This window comes from Lepisosteus oculatus, chromosome 9 (genome assembly GCF_040954835.1).
Source record: "Lepisosteus oculatus isolate fLepOcu1 chromosome 9, fLepOcu1.hap2, whole genome shotgun sequence".
NCBI classification, from domain to species: Eukaryota; Metazoa; Chordata; class Actinopteri; order Semionotiformes; family Lepisosteidae; genus Lepisosteus; species Lepisosteus oculatus.
The window spans coordinates 35,265,121-35,280,107 of NC_090704.1; the positions used below are offsets into that span (position 1 = coordinate 35,265,121).

Consider the following 14,987-nt stretch of genomic DNA (forward strand, 5'->3'; position numbering starts at 1 on the left):
GGCAACGTGTTTATTTCCTTCTCTCGGAGACGCGCACGCAGTATGAGTGGTGATGGTGCGCTGTCAGAAACTACAGGAAGTAGCTCGGAGCAGTAATAATATCAAGGTAAGCGGTTGCTTGCCTGAGAAGGGCCTATGGCACTTCTATCAAATGTTTGGACAGAGTGGGATATAGGTTGCTGTGACCCCACAGACAACGTTGTGAAGAAAATTCCACAAATCGCTTTTTTGTCCATTTACTCTGTGTTCAGTGCGTAAAAATGCAGCTAGTGATCACAAATGAGAGGCATGCCTTCCAATTTACAGTATGTATTCCATTGTGACCTGCTTTATTTATTTATTTGAAACTTCAACAAATCTCTAACCGTAAAGTTCGCCGCACGGAGATCCCACGGAGTAATTGCGAGCACCCCTAAATCGCTAGGATACACATCTGTCCATTGACGTCTGTGTGAATGAAATGCTAAAAAGCGGTACCCATCAGCTATCTTTTTCTCTAAGTCATCAGGTCCAGCATCATGAGAATAAATGAGGACACGCTGTTGGAAGGACAGAATGTCGTGTTGGTGCCCTACAACGAGAATCATGTTCCCAGGTAGGGCCTCACTGTCAGAAAATACCTGTGGAAGCCCCAAGTGTTCCATTTTAAATTTACACTTATTGCTGTAATTAGTGTGTTAGAGATTGAGCACATTAGAGCTTCCGATAAATCACTTTGTAATGCCAAAGAAATTTCAAACTGAAAGCAATCATTGTACTAGTGGTTGCATAATTGACTTAATAGTAGTACAAGTAGTGTTCAGCATCAATACTTAGACCCGCAAGGTACATTGTTCTAATATGGAAAATAATACAATAAGTTCTTCACTAGTGGAGCACATTTTCTTTGTTATGGTCTTAAAATCATTGGAGGAGTAGGTTATACTGTCACTGCAGAATTATGTAGAGGGAAAATCTATTAAATGTATCAATTTTTAAGCAGAATTTACTTCAGGCTTGTTAAGTTTCTTATTTGTGCTGTTTGATGGTTGTGAACTGTAAAAAACAGGAACAATTTTTTTGGGGTGGACCTGGATGCCAGAAATTCACAGTTTGCATTTTGCTGAAGGTGCCCGCTTATGCAGTGGTCCCAGAAATATTTTAAAACAGCAGTGTAATAGCTTCGGATTGCTTTGGCAGACATTGATAGATGCACTCCATTTACGTTTGCAGTAAAAGATCTGAAAGTCTTGTCCAAGTTTTACAACATATTTTTTCAAAGCATGCAAGGAGACCATTAAAGGAATCTGGATACTTTGTTCCATGTAAGGAATTGGGAAGTGGGGATTTTTTCCGCATGCTCTGATCATTCTTTGGACAGTTTGCCCTGAACCCTGTGCTGACACTCGTTCTGGCTGTGCCCTGCGCAGGTATCATCAGTGGATGAGCTCCTCCGAGTTGCAGAAGCTGACGGCCTCCGAGCCCCTCACTCTGGAACAGGAGTACGATATGCAGAGGAGCTGGAGGGAAGATGACGACAGTAAGACTCATTCGTTTCTACTGGACATCTCTACAGATCAACCAGATGGCCTGAATAAATAAGTGCACTGTGGGTTTTAGTGGACATCAGTGTCCTCCTGTAAAAACACTTAAACCTTAACAGATGTGCCAGAGCCGGCCCCATCAATCCATAGTTTCTGATTCAACTAGAAATCGTGTTTTTGTTTATTTTAGCATATCAAGTTTTTAATATTAAGACAAGCTTGTATTTTATACTCAAGGTAGATTCTAGATTAAAGTGTTTCTAGAATAAAAGATCTGGTTATGTTTGAAAAGAAAACCTGGACTGATGCAGGGGGGTTTTGTGACAGGATTATGAAACTCAATCCATTTTCTTACCGCTTCTTCCAATACAGAGTCGCAGAGTCTATCGTAGCAAGCAAAGGGTAAGGGCAGGGTATACCCTGAAAAGCACACCAGTCCATGACAGGGCACACACACACCTTCACACCAGCACCAGTTTTTCCAGGACCCAGTTAACCTACAGGTATGAATTTGATCTATTGGAGGAAATCAGAACACCTGGAGAAAACCAAGGGAGAACATGCAAACTCCATACAGATAGCACCCCAGGAATTGAACTCAGGGCACCAGTGCCAAGAGGCAGCAATGCCAACCACTGCATTTTCCACTTGTGAAAATCTAAAAGCGTTCATGTACCTGTTGGTATTGTTCAGACGGGCTCGCAGCTGCCCCCTCTTCTATGCTCTAACAGGCCAGAACTGTGCTTTCAGAGTGCACTTTCATCATCCTCGACAAGCAGCGGTGGGCCAGCCCTTCGGTACCAGAGGAGGACTGCATGGTTGGAGACGTCAACATTTTCCTGACCGATCCGGAGGACCCTTCTCTCGGAGAGTTTGAGATCATGATCGCAGGTAACTTCTGTTGCATTGAGGTTCCCTTGATGTACAAAAAGCAACAGGCACGAGGTAGGACTCTGGGAGGACCGAAACGCAGTAATGAAAAAGTGTCAAGTTTTTCAGACCTGCAGCCTGGGGTTAACAGGTTTTTGTAGTTATTTAAAGTTAGGTTTATATGTATACATAACAGCAACTGAACAGTGCTTGGGTGTTGAATTGACTTCTTTGAATGAAGAAATCAGATTTGCTGATTTTAGCATCAGAATCGGACTCTGATTCACTTTACACTTCCACACACCCTGTTTTACTATGTTAAGCAAAGATTCAACAGCAATCAAAAGAATATCTTTAGCCCCACACATCTCTACAGATGGCTCCAAATTCTAACAGCAAAACTGTAGTATTAAACTGTGCCTGAACATAACAGGACTGTACAGACTGCAAGATCTGCAGAGATTCCGATACTTCCACAGTAACCTTAATGGGCTCAATACATTTTCTCTGTTTCAGAACCCAGCTACAGAGGCAGGGGGTTCGGCAAGGAGGTCACTCGCATGATGATGTGCTATGGTATGGTACCACTACAATCCTCAGCACCGTTTCAAGGGACTCTTAACACCTAAGTTAGACCCATGTCAGCAAGAGAATATCTTACATGGCAATCAGAAGCCATCCTACTCCAAACTAGCAGCACAATTTGGTAATAGAAAAGAAAATCTGCCTAGAATACTGCAATTAGTCACTTCAGAAATATCCACTGGCCCTTAAATAAAGCTGTACTAAACTAATTGCCGCCATCTTTTGGAAAACAAATGGACATCATGAGTAAAAGGAATTCTATCCAATGTGTTTCCTCTGGGTGCACTGGTTCCCTCCCAGAGTCCAGAGATATAGTGGTAGGTTAACTGGCTTCTGGTAAAATTGGCCCGAATGTGAATGTATGCATCTGTGTGTACCCTGAGATGGACTGGTGTCCCTTCCAGGGTGTACCCTGCCTTGCATCCACTGCTTGCCAGGAGAGGCTCTGGCTCCCCCGTGACCCTGAACTGGATGAAGCAGTTAAAAAAAATGAATGGTTCATAAATTCATCATTCACTTCCCTGTTTTTTTTCACAGAAATGTACAGAAGGGCTCTGCGACCGTGCTGATTGTTGGTTCAAACATTGAAATCCCATACCAGAAAGCCATTAATTAATTCTAGATGGATTTTCAGTTAAAACCCAACATACAGTATTATTGGCATGTACCACTGTACATTGGACCACAGTTACAGTGTTAGTAACCGATATGTAACAGTAAATATTTAATTTACTATGGGAGATAATTCCAATTCTAATGATTTCTCCGAAAAGAAAATTACATTTTAAGAACCTATTTAGAAATAATCGACATTTTATGTGGTATTATAAAGTCACTTAGCCGCATCTTAAACAATTAGTTTTCTCAGATATAATGCTTTTAAGTGCTGCCTGTCCATAATCACTTGATTCCAATTATTTCTGTCTGATTGCCCCATTTTTCAGGGGTCACCAAGCTTGGAATTCGCAAATTTGAAGCCAAAATTGGAATGGACAACAACGTGAGCATCGCCCTGTTCAAGAAATTTCAGTTTCAGGAGGTAATACACATCTTCTCTTGTATGTGTGAAAACAATATTCTACTGGGATGCTGGGTTTTTAACCAACAGTGCCACTTTGGAGAATATTTTCTCACGGGGGAAATTAATTTGAACTTTGAATGATTGTTACCAATAACACTTTGGTCATGCCTAGAAAAAAACAGGTATTAGATCTCATCTCCAGGAGCACACTGCACATCCTGATTAAAAGCTAAAATGTCAGACTCAATTTTTGATAACCATGCCATCTCCTCATGTCAGGAATGAGGATTAGATGAGGAAGGAGCATGTTTCCTTCTTGACCGATTCATGCCTTCATTTTTTATAATTCTGTTTCCATGTGTGTACTGTTGTGCCTGTAGAGTAGTGGTTCCCAGTCCTAGTCCCCTACACACCTGGTGGTTCTTGTTCCAGTCGTGGCCACAGTTACACAATCAAACCCTTCATTGATTTAATAAGACTAATTAGAACTGTTTGCTCCCAGCTCTTAAGTCATTAGAACTTTAACCATTGTAATTTATAAGTTAAATAAAATCTCAAACTTGTGACAAGAAAAAAAATGCAATTCCTCCAAAGAAGCAACTTGTTACATCAATCAAGGCTCCAATTATCTGAGGAGGGATTGAATGAAAACCAGTGTGTAGGTCACCAGGACTGGGACAGGGAACCACTGCTGTAGAGGATCTCTGATTAGATTTATGCCATTGACCCCTTGTGTGGATCACTGAAGAGCTATGACACTTTACAGACCGCAACCAGCACACACTTACTGAGGTACAAAACTACAAAACTGGAATAGTTATAGTTACCATCTACGTGTTTCAATGCAGGGGTCAACAGAAGTACATATACTTGACGGAGGTGAAGAAACACAACAGTAGCCTTATAAGTAGGAAAACTACCATTGCCAATAGACTGTGGCTTTTAGGCTGAATTACCCAATTTCATGCCACACAACCATGGATGTCCATTAACCAATGAATGGGTCCAACTGGCTTGCATGTTCCAGGTGTCCTCGAGCGAGGTTTTCCACGAGGTGACACTACAGCTGACAATAGACAAAGAGCAGGAGAAGCAGCTCCTCGGCAACCTGGACTTCATGCAGGAGAAAGACTACAAGAAAGCAAGGGCTCGGCGGCTGGGGGAAGAGTCCTCCATTGACTGAGGACACCGTCGACGTGCAGAAGCCCCGTTTTCAAACCCGGAAGCCCATTTTGTATATATTAGCATTCCGGTTTGAGAACCAGTGGGGTCACGTTTTCCAGTAGAGCTGGGCCTAAAAGCCTTCTACAGGTGACCGAGCAGACACTGCTGTATATAAACCCGCCCTGCCTGCCACTGCCTTCCATGACTAAATGGTTCATAACACACTGGTTAAAATAACTAGCAATCACACTGATGTTCAACGGCACACAGGACACACAACAGAATAACAAATGTCACTCGATACTGAATGCCAGATACGTTCTTCCCCTGTTTAGGAATAGTGCGAATAAGTCTACGTTTATAATGTCGAGTCTACGTATAGTACGTTTACAGTACGAACATGGTATTCCTGTCTTTCTCCATTCTTCCCGTTTGCTAGAGGGGAAGGGCCTGGGAGCTAGGCAGTATAAGGTGGAGGGGACTAAGTCAAAACAGAACTAAATATTTATTGGATAAACAATATCACTATGCGAGAGGTTCAAAGACAGGCTTCACAATATAGCTATACACCACCAAACAGACTGGGTCTCTACACACTGCAAGAGCAACTTGAATAGGAAGCTGAAGCTGTGCTCTGCCTCCAAATCCCATGCCAGACTTCCACCAGAATCACCTTCAGCTGGTAGCAGTAAGGATAACGGATTCTGGGACTGCATACCACATTTCAGCAGTTCTATGCATTTTCCATAGCAGTGAGAGGGATAATTCTAAGCAGGAAAGTAACGGACGTCTGTCTCATTTTCCTCAAGCCAACCAGCTGTTCTTTTTGGTCAGTGAGTACAACAGATGTAGAATTGTGTATGTGAATTACCGTAAAAAAAGCTCATTCATCTGGAAAATATAACAAGTGAATTAGATCTAATTAGTACTTGTGCACAATGTTGGAGCTGCTAAATTCTCTTTAACATCCTCTAACATTTTGAGTTCTATTTTCTGCCCCATCCTGCTTTTTTTAAAAAACTTTTTAAATGGGAATAAAAAAACCTACAAACCAAAGCATCCAATACACTGTAAGACTGGTTTCCGTAAATGTTGGAATGCATCTTAATCTGCAGAGATGAACAGTTGCATATTAAGACATTGATGCTTAGGACAAACCATCTAAATCATGCTGTTGAACCTGTTTCCCTGAGTTTCTTTAATGCTTCAATGTTGATGCTAGATCTGAAAACTACAAGTAATGTAACAATGAAGCTGGTCCAAATGGTATTCTCTGCTCTGTAACCTTTCTTATTGTACATTTCAGAATCTGTAATTGTTACTTTTTTAGCCTGAAATTAATTATAAAATAAGTTGTCTGAGTTTCCAAGTTTATATCTGCGTTACTTCATATTTTTGTATAGATGCCTAATCTATAGAGCTGCCTGTACAGTAGTTCTCCAGTGTCTCACATAAGGGAGTCATTTTAATGATCACTACAGGCAACAAAGAAGCTATTTTTAATTCATAGGCAGGGAGGCCCAATGAGTTCCCAGGTCCTGCTAGTTATCCAGCCATCTCTAGTGCCAAAGAATGGGGAAGGAAACCAATGGATTCTGTAAATTCAGAATTTTGAAGTCTAGATGACATGGTATGGTGTGCATTTAACTGATTATGGTGAAAATAAACTTAGCCTTACAATTTTCTCCTTTGAGCTCTACATTTGAAAATATTAGCAACTAATATCCAAGGAGTAAAATGAATTTCTCTGCCTTAATATATACACACAAACATATGGAAAGGATTCTTGTCTTATTTCACTTACCTGCTTTTACACTTAACATACCTGAAGATCTGTACTTCTGGGATTCAGTGTGACTTGACAGATGCATGAAAACAACACCACTGAAACGTTGTCCTTCAGCCGGTAGCAGATTTATTTTCATGATTAACTTTTTTTCCTTACAAGAACATCCACACAGATTTTTCAGACCTTTCCAGTTCACCGCGGATAATATACAGCTGCTGAAATCACAGTTGTCCATGCCTGAAGAAGGACTCCAGAGAAGTCATGCTAACCTGGACAGAGCCACCAGAATTCACAACCAGCCAGCAAGAAAAGACAAAGACATAAGCTTTGTGCAATGTGTCTTTTTTTGCACCCTGGCATGGATGCCAAGTGTGTAGGAATTAAAATTTCAGACACAGAAAGGCTATAATTTGTGTAAAATGATGGACTCTTGCTCAGTTTGCATTAAAGGAAGACACAAATATACACTCATGTGGCCTGAGTCTCCAAACCACAAGCTATATTGTTAGCACTGTATTTGATGCATCACTTACACCAGAAGTATAACTGATAGGTATGTCAGTGTATCCCAACAGTGTAGTTACATTCAACCTCTAAACATGCAAATGCAATGAAATTAAAAACAAACATTTGCCAAAAAACTGTGTGCAGCTCTTCTTGATTGGGAATGCATAATAAAGTTAAAAATTAAGATTCATCATCTGCGTTTGTACCTGCAACCTGTTCTTTTGAAAGAAGAGTAGTGCATGATGAGCAAATCAAGCTTTACCATTTCATTTTGGCAGCGCTAGGACAGCAAGATGCTAAAACATGATTAGTCAGAAGACTGCCCAGAAATAACGTGTCTGCTGGTGATCATTTACAGCTTGGAATAAAAAAAAAGAAAAAACAATTCCATAGGAATTTTAACTGCATCCGCACCCACCCTCATTGTATGCCCTTCTGTACACCTCTTAGGCTGAACGAGGGGTCGTGGTTTATGGCTGTTGCACGGAGAGTTTCTGTAAAATCCGCCGGACCACCTCCTGTCCCCTCACCTGGGATACAGCCTCCTCGTACATGACATTTATAGAAACACAAGTCGCCTCCTGCCGCAGCTCTGTCATCTGACACACCCCCACCACGGCCAGGACACCCACCAATAGGAACAGCAGCAGCTTCAGCAGGAGGCTAATCACAGAACGCCTTGGCCTGGGGGCAGACTTCTTGACTACAGTGTGATTTCCTGGGGAAAGGAAAACATGTTTGATGAGATTCCATCTAAATACTTTCTCTTAAGTTTTGTTTTTCAACTTCTCTATTACATCAATTTCTATCCAACTGGAGTTGCCACACTTGAGAAATCAAGATGAATTTAATACTAATTCCTTACCCTCATACAATGCCTTTCTGGACACCCCACTTATAGCGTTTTACAGATAATGGAGGCTCCCCTTCACCACCAATGTGTAGCCCCACCTGAATGATGAACCAGTACACTCACCACACATCAACTACCAGTGAGGAGGAGAACAGAGTGATGAAATCAGTTCATAGATAGGGATTATTAGGAGGCCATGAGTGGTAAAGGCCCAGGGGAAATTTTGGCCAATACACCAGGGCAACACCCCTACTCTTCTCAAGAAACTCCTTGGGAATTTAATCACCATGGAGAGTCAGAACATGGTTTTATGTCTCATCCAAATTATGAATTCAATAATGAGCAAGAACATGTGTCACTCATTGGAGAGTATAACAATCTCTCGAGTCAGTGCTGACCTATTTAGACCTATATCAGCACTGGTTAATGGGTTTCTTTTGAAAAGTTGGAAAAAAAGATTGTAGTCAAAGCCAGTACCTCCTCATGAGCAAGGACAGCTGACTCCTGTGGACTCACCCTTCGCCTCTCCATCCACCTGCTCCTTCTTCTTCGGTTTCTCCTGAGAGGCCATTGCAGCCCTCTGGGCATCATACTCTCTCCTCTTCCTCTCCTTCTCTTCTGCCTTCTCCCGTTTGCGAGCCTCTCTTTCCCTGGCCTCTTTCGCCCTCTGCTGTGCTTCCCTCTTCTTCTCCAGCTCTGATGGTGTTAAAGAAGAAGCTCTATTTTCAACCACTGCCCCACAAACAAGCTGGTAGAAATCTACACAGAACTCAGGTAACATTTAAGAGGAAATAAATCATTTGCTACATAGGGGAGCATTCGATGGAGATGGTTTTGCTTTAACAATAACTTCTCTTTATCAATACAATCACAATAAGGACAGGGATCTCTCAGCTCCCATCAAAACAGTAACCTACTGAGCTACTAAAGGCTTGTGGTGACATCAGCAACGGGTCACACCTCCCCTCCAATCAGCACTGGAGCTCCTGTGCGTTGCTATGGAGCTCAATGTGTAGACAGGTCAGATGAGCTGGATGGCACTTCCTTGTTTCCCCCATGTGCATACAGGGGTTGGTGCTTGAGCCAAGACACCTGACTACTGGCGAGTCAAAATGGGGGTGGGGGTGGGTGTATGATATAAATTAGCGAAACTAAATTTAAAAAATAAAACAAACGGGAAAGAAATTTTTGATTTTTAAAACATAAGGCATCTGAAATCACAAAGTGATGAATTCAAGTGATCAAAACCCTTCACCCAAGCTCACTGTTATCTGTAAATGTCTTATATTTTACAACTGAGAGTGTACACAGTAAATTAATACTGTTTTCTTAGGTCTGGGCAAAAGGCAACGTCTTTGAAATAAAAATAAACTGGCACAACTTCAACTCTAACAGGACTCCCTGTGGCACCCACCTTTCTCTCGCTGTAGGCGGCGCTCTTTCTCCTTGTCCTCCTGCTCCTGGATTACCCTCATGTACTGCAAAACCTGCAAAAAAGGCAAACAAAAAAGTGACAACACTGTTCTGAGCTGACGCATTGGAGTCCAATGGTTTGAAAAATCTACACTGAAAGGCTTTTATTATATAAGATATGTTTCCAGGCAGCCCGACATTACAAACCTCTGCTTGCACCACAAAATATAGTTTAATTTCAATTCTTTTTAATGATTAAGATTTAGGGCTTCATAAAACGGGTAAATGTATGCATGAGACAAACTAAAAATATTGCTACTTTCACATTGTACCCATTATGTAATAACCAAATTGATTAAACAAAGTGAATAGCAAATAAACATTCAGGCTGCATTAGTTACCAGAATAACTTCACAATACTACACAGAAACCTGTTGCTTAATGTGCATATTGTATTATTAATGTTTATTTAACAAAAATACACAGAAACCACAGGGTCTGCACTGTAGGCAGTTAACTCCATTATAAAAAAAGGGGTATTACAATAGTAATTGTAAGAATTATTAAGGTTGACCACTTATTTACAACCAAACATATGCTTACTTTGTGGTGAGATAGTTACAAACAGCACTTTCTTTTTTAAAAACACTATCAGGGCTGGAAAATCATTATTTGTGGTTTAGTGAAAGGAATGCATTTGGAAAACACAGCACATACCCTGATAAAAAGACTGTATAACCTTACAAAGGTTGAGATAAGAACCATCCATTAAGGCTCACAGAATCAGGCCTATTGCAAGAAGTCCCCAGTGCCTCCATCTTGAATCATGTATTCAGGCCAAAACCTGATGTTTTCTTCCATGTCTTGTGATGGGCTGTTACTTTGGCATGAACCCTCTCACACACACAGCAGTCTTACCCTGCCTGCACACTGTTTACACTGCTTCTCGTCCAGACAGTCACCTGCGGCCTTGGCCAGGCTGGGTTCCAAGGGGTTGTCTTTGAGGTCGAGCCATTTCAAATTCTAAAAGACAAGCCAATTATATTGAGCTGAACTGACCTGTCAAAGAATGCTGGTAAAAATATCACCCCATCCATTTCAAGCCAAAAACAAATGTTGTATTAATAAAAATGACCACTGTGTTTTAGAAATCACAGTGGCACAAAAGAATTGCTTGAACACAGCACAATGCTTATGTTTGGATACTGAGATTTAGCTTCAAATAAGTCAGATACAGAACTATTAACTATTAAACAACCAATGTTTTATCTGCAAGTGATTAATTTCATTATGTAGGGCATTCACGTTTCCCCCACAGTGCTGCCCCGTCTTTTAAATGAGATGTTATATATGTGATTCATTTTGGGCTTGGCACCGAGTATCACTGAGTAACATTTGTATCATCTCCAGATTCAAAGCTGACCATTTTGGGACAGCTGGTCTCCTTGTTTATAGATAGTAGATAATCATCGTGAAGTAGCATGCAATACTATGCCACAAGATTTATATATTTACCATTACTTTGATTATAAATAATGCTGAAAATGCTTAAAGAGGATAATTTTGTTGCATTTCAGAACACAAGTAGATGAAGGGACAAAGGTTTGGATTCTGCATAGCATAGGCATATTCAAACTACAAGCTTTACAAAGAAAGGTAACAATTTAATGAGAACATGTCATTCATCTCTTCAGAACTTGCCATTTCACTCTAACCTAACCAAGCGATTTCTTCTGAGTCGTAACTGCAGTTATCAGATCTCAACTTTTACACAGTTATATATTTAACACCAACTGATGGACTTTTCCATGTTCTTTAACTCCAGACTCAAGAGTTTGCTGTTTATAAAACCTGATCAAACTGCTGTGTATTTGTCAATCTAATGGTTTCTCTGGAGTACAGTCACACCCCCAATGGCTCCACCTGGCGCAGTCCTGCCTACTCCTCCATTAAGTCACTGAAAAGCACCACCAGACATGAGCCAGTCACTGGCCAGGTCCATTCACCAGGTGTCACCAAACAGGAGATTTGGAATGCATGCAAATTAATGTGTCCATCTTACCTTTAACTGGGCAAAGCTGACAGGCAACATGGTGAGCTTGTTGTTGTAGAGGTCAAGGTGCTGCAAGCTGATGAGACGCCCCAGCTCTGCAGGTAGCTGACTCAACTGGTTTTTACTCAGATCCAGTTTAGTCAGGTGTGTGAGGCCGCAAAAATCTGACTGGAAAGAAAAATAAAGTTTCAAACATAAAGAAGTGATATAATTGCTGAGGCCTAGCTTCTTAAAAAGTTCCTTAACTCAGAGGCATTCAGCTCTCTCACAACATTTCTGCACTGCCATAGGATTACTTTCTAGATGAGACCAGTTACTGCTCCATTTTGCAACAGGTGTTGTGTTGACCATTATCTCTGAGTCAAGGCTGCTTACTTTTATTCGGCAGGGAAAATCAATTCTTTCATAATGTATTTTTCTAATAGATACATGAAATAAGCTTCTTTTCACATTTTCCTTCAGTCACCATATGTCAAACACTTTACATGATCTTTCCCCATCAGACCATACCAACCCCTACTCTAGTGATGTGCTTTAGCACACCTCTGCTGGCTGAACAACTTAATTCCAGAACAGTTTTAGGTGAACCACAAACAGAGAAGACCTTTTTACACATATGACTGTACACAGTGACTCAGAAATGACGGTTTCGGGTTACTTACAGGGAGGATGGTGAGGTTGTTGCAGGAAAGATCCAAGGCAGTGGCTTTCGGAAAGGCAGACTAAAATTAAAACAACAGAAGGTAAACTAGATTCAGCTCTGACACTTCTTCTAAGTACCGAAGATGCAGACTGCTCTGTAAGTTCAAACGACTAATTTCATTCTTCTTTTTCATACACTTGTCACCTATTGCTAGACTTTTAGCTTTTATAACTTCAGTTTTCCTCCTAAATACTGCTCTAGAGCAGTTTTTTTTTTAACTCTTGCATCCTGCAACTCCACACAGTAACTCCGGAAACAAGAGAACTGTAGTATTTCAGACAAGCTATGAAACCATAAAATCTCAAATCACAAATTGTCATGAAGTTTCCAGCAGGACTGCCAGCGATCAATTGAAAACTACAGTTAATTTCGACTGCAGTTTTATTCTATAATTTTTATTAATTATTGGGAGCTTTCACAATTTCAAAAGAGCCTTTGAAAGCTTAAAATCAATTTAACTTCTGTTCTTGCAGGAATTTCTCAAATTTCACGATTGACTTAAAATAATCGTTTTAAGTAAAATAAAGCCATGTAGAGCCACAAATCAAAATGTCACATGAAGAAAGCCAACTATATTTAGCATACCAACTCTTTAACAGGGACTTCCGTTAGGTTACAAAGGCTGAGGTCCATCTCGTTTCCATTGATTTTATCCCGTAGGTTCACGCCTTTATTGATGATTTTACTCATTGTGCAACTACAACACCTAAAGAACACAATGAAAATTAAAAACACAATCAAGATGCTGACAGTGCTAAGTCTGAAACACAGCCACTGCGACGGACCCGACAGTGGAACAAATCTTTCTGCATCGCCTCTTAAGCCGGAAAAGTATAGTAACTCGAACTTAACGATAATAAACTCAAAACATAACCAGTCTTATCTGGTTAGAACTTATTTTAGTTGCACTGCCAGCTTATCCATTGTAAGGACGATCTGACAATGAAATCCGAAATATTCGTGTAAAGCAGAAATACTAAATAATTTTATAGCTTTTATATAGTTTTCAGATGATTTTAAAATAACTTTTTCCATGCATTGACAATACAAACGTGTAAATTCTTAAGTTACGACTACAGTAAAGCAAAGTGTGCAAACCCAAATAATTAAACTTACTCGCGTCTACCTGAACAACACTGTCGAAATAAATTTACTGCAGCGTGTTTTTTTCAGGAAAAGGAGGATTTTCAAATGACCGAACGCAGGCTCACTGTCAAGTCTACACAAATTTATTCTGTGCAGAAAAAAACAACTTCTACGCCTCTCTTCCTTCACTGGGAATGAATATCCACGTCATTGAAAAGCCCTGCTGGCACAGGCGCTCTGGGCAAGAGGTTAACTTTGGAGGAAAACGTGCTGACGAGTGGCGCCATCCGCTGCGTGGAGGAACAAACTACACTTGAGCTCACGAGCACCGTATTTTCTTCACGGCGTCGAAAACTACTAAATACATTGAAGAAACTCGTGGACTTCAAATTCCAAGGTGTGATACTGCAGGCAACAAAAAATTGTTAAAATGCTGCTGTATTGAACAATCGAAACGTTTTCTTACATACCTAGAACTCATTCTGTTTAATTCAATGTTTGTTTTTTGTCTTTGTTTTTTATTTAGATACAGTAGGTATTATTTTACTCATTGTGTAAGCTTAATCAAATGTTCAAGGACTTCAAATGTTCGAGAAAAAAGCATGACATGATGAGTTGTAGACATTTTAAAGTCTATTTACTATGAAATCCTACATTGTAATTCTGGTTGAAATTGAGAAATTGAATACTTCTAATAAAGTTATCCATTCACACCCAGGTGTAAGGCTGGGCTCAGAGTTTGTTGCCTCTCTGCTGCCTTGAAAGTTGTGTCTCGAGTCCTACTTTGACATTGAACATTAAACAGAGTGCAAGAACAACATAATATAGCAGGAGAGGTGCTGTCACGGCCTCCCTTCCTGTTCTTTCTGGCTGCAGATTTTTCCTTTCACTGATGACAGCCTCCCTCAGGAACTTGGTTTCTACACTGGCACAGGTGAAAGAGCTCCAGATTGTGACGATCAGTACCTTCTCGATCTTGACGGTCCTTCAGATACAGTCCAGCCTAACTTGGCCTTCGGGCCTTCCACACGAGCCATATGGTGATGCGGGACAGCTTGCAGTCCTCTCCCCAGACTAGAAACACATTTCACAGACTCTGGACTACACACTTCAGGAATGCCAAACCACGTTTCCTCTCTTTTGAGGTCGGATCCCGGACACCGCACTCTCCATTCATCGGACTAGCCAGACGGATTATGGAGACTATCCCGGCAGCCTGCAAAATTGTGCCTCCCCCCAGAGGGCTGTTGGCTCATTTTGTGAGCCTCAGCCTACATTCTGGGTTCTCTATGGCATAGTTTTCATGGTGGACTTTGGCGTGGTGGCAACATTGAACTCAGGGACACGAAAGGAAACAAACATAAACACTGGGACATAAAAGGACATTCAATAACAAATGAAAAGGGGTGTAAGAAAACAC

General features: G+C 40.8%; 2 protein-coding genes across 4 annotated transcripts; one reads left to right on the forward strand and one right to left on the reverse strand.

The window, feature by feature from the left end:
- The first annotated feature begins 13 nt into the window (after nucleotides 1-13).
- On the forward strand, nucleotides 14-6,848 carry nat9 (N-acetyltransferase 9). Of its 2 annotated transcripts, none has more exons than XM_006635323.3 (7): nucleotides 14-106; nucleotides 502-595; nucleotides 1,410-1,519; nucleotides 2,274-2,414; nucleotides 2,910-2,969; nucleotides 3,923-4,017; nucleotides 5,027-6,848. In XM_006635323.3, exons 2-7 carry the CDS (start codon nucleotides 519-521, stop codon nucleotides 5,180-5,182), a joined length of 639 nt encoding a protein of 212 aa, XP_006635386.1. In that variant the 5' UTR covers nucleotides 14-106; nucleotides 502-518; the 3' UTR covers nucleotides 5,183-6,848. The 2 variants fall into 2 exon arrangements, with proteins under 2 accessions (XP_006635386.1, XP_015211819.1); XM_015356333.2 differs by lacking the exon at nucleotides 14-106 and adding an exon at nucleotides 124-305.
- Nucleotides 6,849-7,055: 207 nt separating this feature from the next.
- On the reverse strand, nucleotides 7,056-13,796 carry lrrc59 (leucine rich repeat containing 59). 2 transcript variants are annotated; one of them, XM_015356332.2, is made up of 8 exons: nucleotides 13,608-13,796; nucleotides 13,067-13,187; nucleotides 12,441-12,500; nucleotides 11,788-11,946; nucleotides 10,644-10,748; nucleotides 9,727-9,799; nucleotides 8,829-9,008; nucleotides 7,056-8,177 (listed from the first exon to the last, which is right to left on the reverse strand). In XM_015356332.2, the coding sequence occupies exons 2-8, from the start codon at nucleotides 13,169-13,171 to the stop codon at nucleotides 7,930-7,932; spliced, it is 930 nt and encodes a 309-aa protein (XP_015211818.1). In that variant the 5' UTR covers nucleotides 13,172-13,187; nucleotides 13,608-13,796; the 3' UTR covers nucleotides 7,056-7,929. The 2 variants fall into 2 exon arrangements, with proteins under 2 accessions (XP_015211818.1, XP_015211817.1); XM_015356331.2 differs by having other exon boundaries at nucleotides 13,598-13,795.
- Nucleotides 13,797-14,987: the final 1,191 nt, after the last annotated feature.